Source organism: Scyliorhinus torazame, chromosome 20, assembly GCF_047496885.1.
Source record: "Scyliorhinus torazame isolate Kashiwa2021f chromosome 20, sScyTor2.1, whole genome shotgun sequence".
NCBI classification, from domain to species: domain Eukaryota; kingdom Metazoa; phylum Chordata; class Chondrichthyes; order Carcharhiniformes; family Scyliorhinidae; genus Scyliorhinus; species Scyliorhinus torazame.
Window position 1 is genome coordinate 33,408,198 of NC_092726.1, and position 16,518 is coordinate 33,424,715.

The window sequence follows — 16,518 nt, forward strand, 5'->3', positions numbered from 1 at the left end:
AAATGAGTGAATCAGGAGCAGAAACAGTTCAGTGAGAAATGAGTGAATCAGGAACAGAGACAGTTCAGTGAGAAATGAGTGAATCAGGAGCAGAGACAGTTCAGTGAGAAATGAGCGAATCAGGAGCAGAGACAGTTCAGGGAGAAATGAGTGAATCAGGAGCAGAGACAGTTCAGGGAGAAATGAGTGAATCAGGAGCAGAGACAGTTCAGTGAGAAATGAGTGAATCAGGAGCAGAGACAGTTCAGTGAGAAATGAGTGAATCAGGAGCAGAGACAGTTCAGTGAGAAATGAGTGAATCAGGAGCAGAGACAGTTCAGTGAGAAATGAGTGAATCAGGAGCAGACACAATTCAGTGAGAAATGAGTGAATCAGGAGCAGAGACAGTTCAGTGAGAAATGAGTGAATCAGGAGCAGACACAGTTCAGTGAGAAATGAGTGAATCAGGAGCAGACACAGTTCAGTGAGAAATGAGTGAATCAGGAGCAGACACAGTTCAGTGAGAAATGAGTGAATCAGGAGCAGACACAGTTCAGTGAGAAATGAGTGAATCAGGAGCAGACACAGTTCAGTGAGAAATGAGTGAATCAGGAGCAGAGACAGTTCAGTGAGAAATGAGTGAATCAGGAGCAGACACAGTTCAGGGAGAAATGAGTGATTCAGGAGCAGAGACAGTTCAGTGAGAAATGAGTGAATCAGGAGCAGAGACAGTTCAGTGAGAAATGAGTGAATCAGGAGCAGAGACAGTTCAGTGAGACATGAGTGAATCAGGAGCAGAGACAGTTCAGGGAGAAATGATTGAATCAGGAGCAGACACAGTTCAGGGAGAAATGAGTGAATCAGGAGCAGAGACAGTTCAGTGAGAAATGAGTGAATCAGGAGCAGAGACAGTTCAGTGAGAAATGAGTGAATCAGGAGCAGAGACAGTTCAGTGAGAAATGAGTGAATCAGGAGCAGACACAGTTCAGGGAGAAATGAGTGAATCAGGAGCAGAGACAGTTCAGTGAGAAATGAGTGAATCAGGAGCAGAGACAGTTCAGTGAGAAATGAGTGAATCAGGAGCAGAGACAGTTCACTGAGAAGTGAGTGAATCAGGAGCAGAGACAGTTCAGGGAGAAATGAGTGAATCAGGAGCAGAGACAGTTCAGTGAGAAATGAGTGAATCAGGAGCAGAGACAGTTCAGTGAGAAATGAGTGAATCAGGAGCAGAAACAGTTCAGTGAGAAATGAGTGAATCAGGAACACAGACAGTTCAGTGAGAAATGAGTGAATCAGGAGCAGAGACAGTTCAGTGAGAAATGAGCGAATCAGGAGCAGAGACAGTTCAGGGAGAAATGAGTGAATCAGGAGCAGAGACAGTTCAGTGAGAAATGAGTGAATCAGGAGCAGAGACAGTTCAGTGAGAAATGAGTGAATCAGGAGCAGGGACAGTTCAGGGAGAAATGAGTGAATCAGGAGCAGAGACAGTTCAGTGAGAAATGAGTGAATCAGGAGCAGAGACAGTTCAGTGAGAAATGAGTGAATCAGGAGCAGAGACAGTTCAGTGAGAAATGAGTGAATCAGGAGCAGACACAATTCAGTGAGAAATGAGTGAATCAAGAGCAGAGACAGTTCAGGGAGAAATGAGTGAATCAGGAGCAGAGACAGTTCAGTGAGAAATGAGTGAATCAGGAGCAGAGACAGTTCAGTGAGAAATGAGTGAATCAGGAGCAGAGACAGTTCAGTGAGAAATGAGTGAATCAGGAGCAGAGACAGTTCAGTGAGAAATGAGCGAATCAGGAGCAGAGACAGTTCAGTGAGAAATGAGTGAATCAGGAGCAGACACAGTTCAGTGAGAAATGAGTGAATCGGGAGCAGAGACAGTTCAGTGAGAAATGAGCGAATCAGGAACAGAGACAGTTCAGTGAGAAATGAGTGAATCAGGAGCAGAGACAGTTCAGTGAGAAATGAGTGAATCAGGAGCAGACAGTTCAGTGAGAAATGAGTGAATCAGGAGCAGACACAGTTCAGTGAGAAATGAGTGAATCAGGAGCAGAGACAGTTCAGTGAGAAATGAGTGAATCAGGAGCAGACACAGTTCAGTGAGGAATGAGTGAATCAGGAGCAGAGACAATTCAGTGAGAAATGAGCGAATCAGGAGAATTTCGATCAGGATACAGTCTGATGAAGCTTTGTATTCGGAGCGGACGTCTATACACTGTATTCATGGGAATGGCTGCAGTACCAAATGACTCACTATCATCTCGTCTCTCCTAGTCCCTTAAAGTTGTAACCCCCTCACGTCCCATTCCACTGCCTTCTCTCAATTCAATCTGCCTCCACCCTCTCAGGCAAGGCCTTCCGGATCCTAACCACTCGCTGTGTGTGAAATGACACATTCTCCTTGCAACTGTTTCTGTGGCCAATTCCCTTCAGTTTGTAGATTTTGGCTTGGGTCTCTTGCATCCTCCACCAACGGGAACAGCCTCCCACTATCGACTCTGTCGAGGCCGCTAATCACTTTGAACACTTCAATCAGGTCTGTCTCAACCACATAGTATCACAGCTATACAGCGAGAGGACACCTCAGAGGGCAGTGAGGCTATATGGGTAGAGATCAGGAATAAGAAGGGTACAGTCACAATGTTGGGGGTATACTACAGGCCTCCCAACAGCCAGCGGGAGATAGAGGAGCAGATAGGTAGACAGATTTTGGAAAAGAGTAAAAACAACAGGGTTGTGGTGATGGGAGACTTCAACTTCCCCAATATTGACTGGGACTCACTTAGTGCCAGGGGCTTAGACGGGGCAGAGTTTGTAAGGAGCATCCAGGAGGGCTTCTTAAAACAATATGTAAACAGTCCAACTAGGGAAGGGGCGGTACTGGACCTGGTATTGGGGAATGAGCCCGGCCAGGTGGTAGATGTTTCAGTAGGGGAGCATTTCGGTAACAGTGACCACAATTCAGTAAGTTTTAAAGTACTGGTGGACAAGGATAAGAGTGGTCCGAGGATGAATGTGCTAAACTGGGGGAAGGCTAATTATAACAATATTAGGCGGGAACTGAAGAACATAGATTGGGGGCGGATGTTTGAGGGCAAATCAACATCTGACATGTGGGAGGCTTTCAAGTGTCAGTTGAAAGGAATACAGGACAGGCATGTTCCTGTGAGGAAGAAAGATAAATACGGCAATTTTCGGGAACCTTGGATGACGAGTGATATTGTAGGCCTCGTCAAAAAGAAAAAGGAGGCATTTGTCAGGGCTAAAAGGCTGGGAACAGACGAAGCCTGTGTGGCATATAAGGAAAGTAGGAAGGAACTTAAGCAAGGAGTCAGGAGGGCTAGAAGGGGTCATGAAAAGTCATTGGCAAATAGGGTTAAGGAAAATCCCAAGGCTTTTTACACTTACATAAAAAGCAAGAGGGTAGCCAGGGAAAGGGTTGGCCCACTGAAGGATAGGCAAGGGAATCTATGTGTGGAGCCAGAGGAAATGGGCGAGGTACTAAATGAATACTTTGCATCAGTATTCACCAAAGAGAAGGAATTGGTAGATGTTGAGTCTGGAGAAGGGGGTGTAGATAGCCTGGGTCACATTGTGATCCAAAAAGACGAGGTGTTGGGTGTCTTAAAAAATATTAAGGTAGATAAGTCCCCAGGGCCGGATGGGATCTACCCCAGAATACTGAAGGAGGCTGGAGAGGAAATTGCTGAGGCCTTGACAGAAATCTTTGGATCCTCGCTGTCTTCAGGGGATGTCCCGGAGGACTGGAGAATAGCCAATGTTGTTCCTCTGTTTAAGAAGGGTGGCAGGGATAATCCCGGGAACTACAGGCCGGTGAGCCTTACTTCAGTGGTAGGGAAATTACTGGAGAGAATTCTTCGAGACAGGATCTACTCCCATTTGGAAGCAAATGGACGTATTAGTGAGAGGCAGCACGGTTTTGTGAAGGGGAGGTCGTGTCTCACTAACTTGATAGAGTTTTTCGAGGAGGTCACTAAGATGATTGATGCAGGTAGGGCAGTAGATGTTGTCTATATGGACTTCAGTAAGGCCTTTGACAAGGTCCCTCATGGTAGACGAGTACAAAAGGTGAAGTCACACGGGATCAGGGGTGAACTGGCAAGGTGGATACAGAACTGGCTAGGCCATAGAAGGCAGAGGGTAGCAATGGAGGGATGCTTTTCTAATTGGAGGGCTGTGACCAGTGGTGTTCCACAGGGATCAGTGCTGGGACCTTTGCTCTTTGTAGTATATATAAATGATTTGGAGGAAAATGTAACTGGTCTGATTAGTAAGTTTGCAGACGACACAAAGGTTGGTGGAATTGCGGATAGCGATGAGGACTGTCTGAGGATACAGCAGGATTTAGATTGTCTGGAGACTTGGGCGGAGAGATGGCAGATGGAGTTTAACCTGGACAAATGTGAGGTAATGCATTTTGGAAGGGCTAATGCAGGTAGGGAATATACAGTGAATGGTAGAACCCTCAAGAGTATTGAAAGTCAAAGAGATCTAGGAGTACAGGTCCACAGATCACTGAAAGGGGCTACACAGGTGGAGAAGGTAGTCAAGAAGGCATACGGCATGCTTGCCTTCATTGGCCGGGGCATTGAGTATAAGAATTGGCAAGTCATGTTGCAGCTGTATAGAACCTTAGTTAGGCCACACTTGGAGTATAGTGTTCAATTCTGGTCGCCACACTACCAGAAGGATGTGGAGGCTTTAGAGAGGGTGCAGAAGAGATTTACCAGAATGTTGCCTGGTATGGAAGGCATAAGCTATGAGGAGCGATTGAATAAACTCGGTTTGTTCTCACTGGAACGAAGGAGGTTGAGGGGCGACCTGATAGAGGTATACAAAATTATGAGGGGCATAGACAGAGTGGATAGTCAGAGGCTTTTCCCCAGGGTAGAGGGGTCAATTACTAGGGGGCATAGGTTTCAGGTGAGAGGGGCAAAGTTTAGAGTAGATGTACGAGGCAAGTTTTTTACGCAGAGGGTAGTGGGTGCCTGGAACTCACTACCGGAGGAGGTAGTGGAGGCAGGGACGATAGGGACATTTAAGGGGCATCTTGACAAATATATGAATAGGATGGGAATAGAAGGATACGGACCCAGGAAGTGTAGAAGATTGTAGTTTAGTCGGGCAGTATGGTCGGCACGGGCTTGGAGGGCCGAAGGGCCTGTTCCTGTGCTGTACATTTCTTTGTTCTTTGTTCTTTGTTTTGTCTGCAAGCAAAACTGTCCCATTCTCCAATTTATCTTGCTAACACGTTCTCATCCTTGGACCAATTCTGGTTAAATCTTCCTGCACCGTCTCGAAAGCTTTCACACCTTTCCAAAGTGTGAGGCCCAGACTGGAGTCAATATTCATGATTAACCAGTGTTTGTAACTGTTTCAGGATGTGGGTATTGCCGGCTAGACCAGCATATATTGCCCATCACTAATTGCCCCTCGAGAAGGTGGTGGGTGAGCCGCCTTCTTGAGCCGCTGCAGTCCGTGTGGTGTAGGTACACCCACAGTGCTGTTAGGGAAGGAGCTCCAGGATTTTGCCCCAGCGACAGTGAAGGAACGGCCGATATAGTTCCAAGTCGGGGCGGTGAGTGACTTGGAGGGGAACCTCCAGGTGGTGGGGTTCCCAGGTATCTGCTGCTCTTGTCCTGCTAGATGGTAGCAGTCGTGGGTTTGGAAGATGCTGCCTAAGGAGCCTTGGTGAGTTGCTGCAGTGCATCTTGTAGACGGTACACACGGCTGCCACTCTGCGTCGGTGGCGGAGGGAGTGAGTGTTTCTGGGAGGAGGAGCAATCAAGCGGGGCTGCTTTGTCCTGGATGGTGTTGAGCTTCTTGAGTGTCATTGGAGGTGCGCTGATCCAGTGAGGTGGTGAGAAGGCGGTTCATAGAACTCGTGTCTGACCTGCTCTTGTAGCTACAGGCCTAGATTTTCACTTCTATGGAGATCATCTTCATCATGGCAAAGATAGCAGAGATGCCTGAAAACCATAAATTCTGCCCCTGAACACTACAGTTGTAATTTTTACAGGGATGGAATGGGTGGGAGTTTGGAGGGAGGACAATGCTGTGTCACTAGTAGACCTGTTAAAACTAGGTATCAATTTTGCACAAGGAATTTAAATCTCCTGTCCTTGAAGTCATTGAAATAAAACGTGTGGACGGCTTTCATTCTGTCTGTTGACATAAGCCTGAGGAATTCCATTATTGGATTTGTGCAACATAACTGATTTCAGAACAGTCCATTAGGACTGGTTTAGCACAGTGGCTGGCTTAGCACAGTGGGCTAAAGAGCTGGCTTTAAAGCAGAACCAGGCCAGCAGCATGGGTTCAATTGCCATACCAGCCTCCCTGAACAGACGCTGGAATGTGGCAACGAGGGGATTGTCACAGCAACTTTATTTGAAGCCTACTTGTGACAATAAGCGATTTTCATTTCATTATCACAGTCCAATGCTGGTATCAGAATTTACAGTGAAGAAGGAGAACATTCGGCCCATTGAGTCTGCGTCGGCCCCTGGAAAGAGAACCCGATTCAAGCCCAAAGCTCCACCTTATCCCTATAACCCAGTAACCCCATTTAACCTTTTTGGACACTAAGAGCAATTTAGCATGGCCAATCCACCTAACCCGCACATGTTTGGTCACTCAGTTTGATTCACATCTACAAGTGGTTATAGATTTGAAGTGGGATTGTGAATTCCAATGCTTCTTTTTATAAGGGACAGTGCACTGGAATTCAATGTTTGTTGTTCAAAGGCTTTATGTAGATGTAGTAAATGGGTTGTTAGGAATTTGGACTATTTTACCACCCAAGATGGTGGTTTGCAACACACATTGAGCTTTATTTGATCTCATCTCTAGGTGGGTCCTGAGGTCTGCCCATAGTGGGTAGTGGGTGAGTTGGCATGCTAAGTTCAGGGTAGTGGGTCAGGTGTTGGAATGAGCTGACAAGGGGGAGTAGAGGGGTAGAGTTTGGCATGGCAAGTACAATGGGCCATGGGGATGGGGTGGCATGGGTTGGCATGTCTGGGCATGGGGGTGGTGAGAATTCGGGGTTGTTTTAGAATTCGATCATCTTTTAACTTTGGACGCAGGACCTGACCTTCTGTCAGGCCCACGTCTGCAGCTGGCACTATCCCCCCATTTTCCAGCATCACACACCCAACTCCTAATCTAGCCTGCAACACGCACGGGAATCATCGCATCTCTGCCCACCCAACACAGGAGGATATTCTGGGCCACAGTATTTATATGGCTGGTTTCTGATCAATGGTAAACCCCAGGATGTTGATTGTGGGGGATTCAGCGATGGTAATGCCATTGAATGTCAAGGGGTGACAGTTCGATTCCATCTTGCTGGAGATGGTCATTCAAGCCACACACGGGCCAGGCAATGCAACTTGCCACTTGTCAGCCCCAAGCCTGGATATTGTCCAGGTCTTGTTGCGTTTGGACATGGACTGCTTCAGTATCTGAGGAGTCGCGAATGGTGAACATTGTGCAGTCATCAGAGAACATCCCCACTTCTGACCTCATGATAGAACATAGAACATACAGTGCAGAAGGAGGCCATTCCATGGGGCAGCACGGTAGCATTGTGGATAGCACAACTGCTTCACAGCTCCAGGGTCCCAGGTTCGATTCCGGCTTGGGTCACTGTCTGTGCGGAGTCTGCACATCCTCCCCGTGTGTGCGTGGGTTTCCTCCGGGTGCTCCGGTTTCCTGCCACAGTCCAAAGACGTGCAGGTTAGGTGGATTGGCCAATGATAAATTGCCCTTGATGTCCTAAATTGCCCTTAGTGTTGGGTGGGGTTACTGGGTTATGGGGTTAGGGTGGAGGTGTTGACCTTGGGTAGGGTGCTCTTTTCAAGAGCCGGTGCAGACTCGATGGGCCGAATGGCCTCCCTCTGCACTGTAAATTCTATGATAATTCAGCCCATCGAGTCTGCACCGACCCACTGAAGTCCTCACTTCCACCCTATCCCCTTAGCCCAATAAGCCCTCCTAAGCTTTTCGGTCACGGGAAATTTATCACGGCCAATCCACCTAACTTGCACATCTTTCGGGACTTGTGGGAGGAAACCGGAGCACCCGGAGGAAACCCACGCACACACGGGGGAGAACATGCAGACTCCGCGACCCAGCGGGGAATCGAACCTGGGACCCTGGCGCTGTGAAGCCACAGTGCTAGCCACTTGTGGTACCGTGCTGATAGAGGAAAGGTTATTGGTGAAGTAGCTGAAGATGGTTGGGCCTAGGACACTACCCTGAGGAACCTGCAGTGATGTCCTGGAGCTGAGATGATTGACCTCCAACCACCACAACCATCTTCCTTTGTGCCAGGTACCACGGACCTGAAACTGAACTAGACCAGGTAGATAAATACTGTGGGTCCAACAGCAGATCAAATAATCTACATCCTGTGGCAAATAAGTGGACTCCTGACCCCCCCAAAGCCTGTCCACCATCTACAAGGCACAAGTCAGGAGGGCGATGGAATACTCTCCACTTGCCTGGATGAGTGCAGCTCCAACAACACTCAGAACCCTGACTGATTTCCGCTCTTTCTCTCTCTCTCTCTCTCTTTCACACAGACCAATGACTTACATGAAAAAAACAGTAGAATATTGACTGGAAGATGATGATGTATCTGTGACAAGCCCCCTTTGGTGGCCTCTTCTGCTCCTGAACATGGTCCTCTTTATAATTCACATATTCATAATACTTCTGTGCCATTCTGGAGGGAAAATAATGGCAATATCACAAAATGTTACAGGAAATATTTCCCAACAAACACTCCCAAGAGAGGTACAGCGTGGGGTTAGATACAGAGTAGCTACACGGTCAGCGCGGTGGCACAAGTGGCTAGCACTGTGGCTTCACAGCGCCAGGGTCCCAGGTTCGATTCCCCGCTGGGTCACTGTCTGTGCGGAGTCTGCACGTCCTCCCCGTGTCTGCGTGGGTTTCCTCCGGGTGCTCCGGTTTCCTCCCACAGTCCTAAGATGTGCAGGTTAGGTGGATTGGCCATGATCAATTGCCCTTAATGCCCAAAAAGGTTAGGAGGGGTTATTGGGTTACGTGGTAGGGAGGAAGTGAGGGCTTAAGTGGGTTGGTGCAGACTCGATGGACCGAATGGCCTCCTTCTGCACTGTATGTTCTATGGGTAGAGTGGACAGCCAGAAGCTGTTCCCCAGGGTGGAAATGGCTGTCACGGCAGGACATAGTTTTAAGGTGATTGGAGGAAGGTATAGGGGAGATGTCAGTGGTCGGTTCTTTACACAGAGAGTGGTGGGTGTGTGGAATGAACTGCTAGCAGAGGTGGTGGAGTCAGAGTCACCAGGGACATTTAAGCGACTCTTAGACAGGCACATGGACAGCAGTAAACTGAAGGGTTGTAGGTTAGGTTGACCTTAGATTAGGATAAATGGTTGGCACAACATCGTGGGCCGAAGGACCTGTACTGTGCTATACTGTTCTATGTTCTATGAAACTGTCCCCATCAACCACTCCCAGGACAGGTACTGCACGGGGATAGATACAGAGTAAAGCTCCCTTTACACTGTCCCCATCAAACACTCCCAGGACAGATACAGCACGGGGTTAGATACAGAGTAAAGCTCCCTCTACACTGTCCCCATCAAACACTCCCAGAACAGGGAAAGCACGGGGTTAGATACAGAGTACAGCTCCCTCGACACTGTCCCCATCAAACACTCCCAGGACAGGTACAGCACGGGGTTAGATACAGAGTAAAGCTCCCTTTACACTGTCCCCATCAAACACTCCCAGGACAGATACAGCACGGGGTTAGATACAGAGTAAAGCTCCCTCTACACTGTCCCCATCAAACACTCCCAGAACAGGGAAAGCACGGGGTTAGATACAGAGTACAGCTCCCTCGACACTGTCCCCATCAAACACTCCCAGGACAGGTACAGCACGGGGTTAGATACAGAGTAAAGCTCCCTCTACACCTCCCCATCAAACACTCCCAGGACAGGTACAGCACGGGGTTAGATACAGAGTAAAGCTCCCTCTACACTGTCCCCATTAAACACTCCCAGGACAGGTACAGCACGGGGTTAGATACAGAGTAAAGCTCCCTCTATCTACACTGTCCTCATAAAACACTCCCAGGACAGGTACAGCACGGGGTTAGATACAGAGTAAAGCTCCCTCGACACTGTCCCCATCAAACACTCCCAGGACAGGTACAGCACGGGGTTATATACAGAGTAAAGCTCCCTCTACACTGTCCCCATCAAACACTCCCAGGACAGGTACAGCATGGGGTTAGGTACAGAGCAAAGCTCACTCGACACTGTCCCGATCAAACACTCCCAGGACTGGTACAGCACGGGGGTTAGATACAGAGTAAAGCTCCCTCTACACTGTCCCCATCAAACACTCCCAGCACAGGTACAGCACGGGGTTAGATACAGAGTAAAGCTCCCTCTACACTGTCCCCTTCAAACACTCCCAGGACAGGTACAGCACGGGGTTAGATACAGAGTAAAGCTCCCTCTACACTGTCCACATCAAACACTCCCAGGACAGGTACAGCACGGAGTTAGATACAGAGTAAAGCTCCCTCTACACTGTCCTCATCAAACACTCCCAGGACAGGTACAGCACGGGGTTAGATACAGAGTAAAGCTCCCTCGACACTGTCCCCATCACACACCCCCAGGACAGGTACAGCACGGGGTTAGATACAGAGTAAAGCTCCCTCTACACTGTCCACATCAAACACTCCCAGGACTGGTACAGCACGGGGGTTAGATACAGAGTAAACCTCCCTCTACACTGTCCCCATCAAACACTCCCAGCACAGGTACAGCACGGGGTTAGATACAGAGTAAAGCTCCCTCTACACCGTCCCCATCAAACACTCCCAGGACAGGTACAGCACGGGGTTAGATACAGAGTAAAGCTCCCTCTACACTGTCCCCATCAAACACTCCCAGCACAGGTACAGCACGGGGTTAGATACAGAGTAAAGCTCCCTCTACACCGTCCCCATCAAACACTCCCAGGACAGGTACAGCACGGGGTTAGATACAGAGTAAAGCTCCCTCTACACTGTCCCCATCAAACACTCCCAGAACAGGGAAAGCACGGGGTTAGATACAGAGTGCAGCTCCCTCGACACTGTCCCCATCAAACACTCCCAGGACAGGTACAGCACAGGGGTTAGATACAGAGTAAAGCTGCCTCTACACTGTCCCCATCAAACACTCCCAGGACAGGTACAGCACGGGGTTAGATACAGAGTAAAGCTCCCTCTACACCTCCCCATCAACCACTCCCAGGACAGGTACAGCACGGGGTTAGATACAGAGTAAAGCTCCCTCTACACTGTCCCCATGAAACACTCCCAGGACAGGTACAGCACGGGGTTAGATACAGAGTAAAGCTCCCTCTACACCGTCCCCATCAAACACTCCCAGGACAGGTACAGCACGGGGTTAGATACAGAGTAAAGCTCCCTCTACACTGTCCCCATCAAACACTCCCAGAACAGGGAAAGCACGGGGTTAGATACAGAGTACAGCTCCCTCGACACTGTCCCCATCAAACACTCCCAGGACAGGTACAGCACGGGGGTTAGATACAGAGTAAAGCTCCCTCTACACTGTCCCCATCAAACACTCCCAGGACAGGTACAGCACGGGGTTAGATACAGAGTAAAGCTCCCTCTACACTGTCCCATCAAACACTCCCAGGACAGGTACAGCACGGGGTTAGATACAGAGTAAAGCTCCCTCTACACTGTCCCCATCAAACACTCCCAGGACAGGTACAGCACGGAGTTAGATACAGAGTACAGCTCCCTCTATACTGTCCCCATCAAACACTTCCATGATTACGGCTGAATCTCTATCTCAATGTCATATTCACGCTCTCCCTCCATTCCCCTCGACACCATAATAGTGCAGAAATCAAAATGTTTCCTTAAATATACTCAGTGCCTTGGCCTGCACAGCCTTTCTGTGCTGGAGGTTTACACAGCCTCTGAATGAAGAAATCTCTCCTCCTTTCTGTCCTGAATGGCTGACACCATATCCAGAGACCCCCCTCCGCCAGCCACGGGGAACACCATCCCTGAATCCCGTCTGCTCAGCACTGTCCGAATTCATAACATCATTCAACATCACTGAGATCCCCTCTCATTCTTCGAAATTCCCGGGAATACAGGCCCGGCCGGTCCAATCTCTCCTTAAACGACAATCCTGTCATCCCAGGAATCAGTCTGGTGAACATCTGTTCACTCCCTCTGTGGCAAATAGCTTTGGCCTTCGATAAGGAGACTATAACTGCCCACAATACTCCAGGTGTATCCTCAGCAGAGCCCGACACAGACGCAGCGAGACATATTTGCTCCTGTATTAAAATCCTCTTGCAATAACGACCAACATACACTCTGGCTTCCTAACCGCGTGTTGTACCTGCGTGCTGGGTTTCAGCGACTGGGGGAGAAGGCCAGGCAGGTCACTTTGTACTTCAACATTTCCCAACAGCACAATTTAACTTCTACCTTGTCTGAAATGGATAACTTCACATTTTCACAGGAGAAAACTGTCTTATTGCAGCTGTACAGGTCCTTGGCGAGACCACACTGGTGCATTATTTGTCAATCCACCTGCTTACTGAAGAAAGGATACATGTGGCACAGAGGGAGAGCCCAGGACGATCACCACACTGACTCCCGGCATGGCGGCATTGGAGTACAAGGAGAGATTGGGTCGACTGGGTCTGCATTCAGTGGGGTTTAGAAGAATGATCTTATTCTGTAAAGTTCTGACAGGATTTCTCAGACTCGACTAAGAATGATGTCTCCTGTGGTTGGTGGGGTGGCTCGAGAACAAGGGTCAGAGTCCCAAGATATAGTGTCAGAGATAGAGACATATAACGTCACACAGACGGTGGGGAACTGGTAGAATTCTCCACCACAGAAAGGATGTGGACGCCAAGTCTGTGAAGGAAACAAGGATAGTTTGAGACTCCGACTGTTAAGGGACAGGCGGAGAAGCTGGGAGAATGGTGTTCAGACAGAGGCTCAGGTTGAACGGAGGGACAGGGGGAGACGCTGGGAGAATGGTGTTCAGACAGAGGATCAGGTTGAAAGGAGGGAGAGGGGGAGACGCTGGGAGAATGGTGTTCAGACAGAGGATCAGGTTGAATGGAGGGGACAGGGGGAGACGCTGGGAGAATGGTGTTCAGACAGAGGGTCAGGATGAATGGAGGGACAGGGGGTGACGCTGGGAGAATGGTGTTCAGATAGAGGATCAGGTTGAATGGAGGGACAGGGGGCGACGCTGGGAGAATGGTGTTCAGACAGAGGATCAGGTTGAATGGAGGGGACAGGGGAGAGGCTGGGAGAATGGTGTTCAGACAGAGGGTCAGTTTGAATGGAGGGAGAGGGGGAGACGCTGGGAGAATGGTGTTCAGACAGAGGATCAGTTTGAATGGAGAGACAGGGGGAGATGCTGGGAGAATGGTGTTCAGACAGAGGATCAGGTTGAATGGAGAGACAGGGGGAGACACTGGGAGAATGGTGTTCAGACAGAGGATCAGGTTGAATGGAGAGACAGGGGGAGATGCTGGGAGAATGGTGTTCAGACAGAGGATCACGTTGAATGGAGGGAAAGGGGGAGATGCTGGGAGAATGGTGTCCAGACAGAGGATGAGGTTGAATGGAGGGGACAGGGGGAGACGCTGGGAGAATGGTGTTCAGACAGAGGATCAGGTTGAATGGAGGGGACAAGGGGAGACGCTGGGAGAATGGTGCTCAGACAGAGGACAGGTTGAATGGAGGGGAATGGGGAGACGCTGGGAGAATGGTGTTCAGACAGAGGATCAGGATGAATGGAGGGACAGTGGGAGACGCTGGGCGAATGGTGTTCAGACAGAGGTTCAGGTTGAATGGAGGGGACAGTGGGAAACGCTGGGAGAATGGTGTTCAGACAGAGGATCAGGTTGAATGGAGGGGACAGGGGCAGACACTGGGAGAATGGTGTACACACAGAGATCAGGATGAATGGAGGGACAGGGGAGACGCTGGGAGAATGGTGTCCAGACAGAGGATCAGGTTGAATGGAGGGGACAGGGGAGACGCTGGGAGAATGGTGTTCAGGCAGAGGATCAGGTTGAATGGAGAGACAGGGGGAGACGCTGGGATAATGGTGTTCAGACAGAGGATCAGGTTGAATGGAGGGAAAGGGGGAGATGCTGGGAGAATGGTGTTCAGACAGAAGATCAGGTTGAATGGAGGGGCAGAGGGAGACGCTGGGAGAATGGTGTTCAGACAGAGGTTCAGGTTGAATGGAGGGGACATGGGGCGACGCTGGGAGAATGGTGTTCAGACAGAGGATCAGGTTGAATGGAGGGGACAGGGGAGAGGCTGGGAGAATGGTGCTCAGACAGAGGACAGGTTGAATAGAGGGGACAGGAGGAGACGCTGAGAGAATGGTGTCCAGACAGAGGATCAGGTTGAATGGAGGGGACAGGGGGAGGTGCTGGGAGAATGGTGTTCAGATAGAGGATCAGGTTGAATGGAGGGGACGGGGGAGACGCTGGGAGAATGGTGTCCAGACAGAGGATCAGGTTGAATGGAGGGGGCAGGGGGAGGTGCTGGGAGAATGGTGTTCAGACAGAGGATCAGGTTGAATGGAGGGGACAGGGGGAGACGCTGGGAGAATGGTGTTCAGACAGAGGATCAGGTTGAATGGAGGGGGCAGGGGGAGGTGCTGGGAGAATGGTGTCCAGACAGAGGATCAGGTTGAATGGAGCGACAGGGGGAGACGCTGGGAAAATGATGTTCAGACAGAAGATCAGGTTGAATGGAGGGACAGGGGGAGACGCTGGGAGAATGGTGTTCAGACAGAGGATCAGGTTGAATGGAGGGGACAGGGGGAGACGCTGGGAGGATGGTGTTCAGACAGAGGATGAGGTTGACTGGAGGGACAGAGGGAGACGCTGGGAGAATGGTGTTCAGACAGAGGATCACGTTGAATGGAGGGAAAGGGGGAGATGCTGGGAGAATGGTGTCCAGACAGAGGATCAGGTTGAATGGAGGGACAGCGGGAGATGCTGGGAGAATGGTGTTCAGACAGAGGATCAGGTTGAATGGAGGGGACAGGGGGAGGTGCTGGGAGAATGGTGTTCAGACAGAGGATCAGGTTGAATGGAGGGGACAAGGGGAGACGCTGGGAGAATGGTGCTCAGACAGAGGACAGGTTGAATGGAGGGGAATGGGGAGACGCTGGGAGAATGGTGTTCAGACAGAGGATCAGGATGAATGGAGGGACAGTGGGAGACGATGGGAGAATGGTGTTCAGACAGAGGATGAGGTTGAATGGAGGGGACAGTGGGAGACGCTGGGCGAATGGTGTTCAGACAGAGGTTCAGGTTGAATGGAGGGGACAGTGGGAAACGCTGGGAGAATGGTGTTCAGACAGAGGATCAGGTTGAATGGAGGGGACAGGGGAGACGCTGGGAGAATGGTGTTCAGGCAGAGGATCAGGTTGAATGGAGGGGACAGGGGAGACGCTGGGAGAATGGTGTTCAGGCAGAGGATCACGTTGAATGGAGGGAAAGGGGGAGATGCTGGGAGAATGGTGTTCAGACAGAAGATCAGGTTGAATGGAGGGGCAGAGGGAGACGCTGGGAGAATGGTGTTCAGACAGAGGTTCAGGTTGAATGGAGGGGACATGGGGCGACGCTGGGAGAATGGTGTTCAGACAGAGGATCAGGTTGAATGGAGGGGACAGGGGAGAGGCTGGGAGAATGGTGCTCAGACAGAGGACAGGTTGAATAGAGGGGACAGGAGGAGACGCTGAGAGAATGGTGTCCAGACAGAGGATCAGGTTGAATGGAGGGGACAGGGGGAGGTGCTGGGAGAATGGTGTTCTGACAGAGGTTCAGGTTGAATGGAGGGGGCAGGGGGAGGTGCTGGGAGAATGGTGTTCAGACAGAGGATCAGGTTGAATGGAGGGGGCAGGGGGAGGTGCTGGGAGAATGGTGTTCAGACAGAGGATCAGGTTGAATGGAGGGGACAGGGGGAGGTGCTGGGAGAATGGTGTCCAGACAGAGGATCAGGTTGAATGGAGCGACAGGGGGAGACGCTGGGAAAATGATGTTCAGACAGAGGATCAGGTTGAATGGAGGGACAGGGGAGATGCTGGGAGAATGGTGTTCAGACAGAGGATCAGGTTGAATGGAGGGGACAGGGGGAGACGCTGGGAGTATGGTGTTCAGACAGAGGATCAGGTTGAATGGAGGGAGAGGGGGAGACGCTGGGAGAATGGTGTTCAGACAGAGGATCAGGTTGAATGGAGGGGACAGGGGGAGACGCAGGGAGAATGGTGTTCAGACAGAGGATGAGGTTGACTGGAGGGACAGAGGGAGATGCTGGGAGTATGGTGTTCAGACAGAGGATCAGGTTGAATGGAGGGACAGGGGAGATGCTGGGAGAATGGTGTTCAGACAGAGGATCAGGTTGAATGGAGGGGACAGGGGGAG

At 50.3% G+C, this 16,518-nt stretch overlaps 1 protein-coding gene across 1 annotated transcript in view; it reads right to left on the minus strand.

The window, feature by feature from the left end:
• The window catches only part of unc93b1 (unc-93 homolog B1, TLR signaling regulator), a 484,953-nt gene that overhangs the window by 111,813 nt on the left and 356,622 nt on the right, over window positions 1-16,518 (minus strand). The window contains 1 exon segment of the mRNA XM_072486118.1: window positions 8,602-8,731. Within this exon segment, the coding sequence (XP_072342219.1) occupies window positions 8,602-8,731 (130 nt within the window).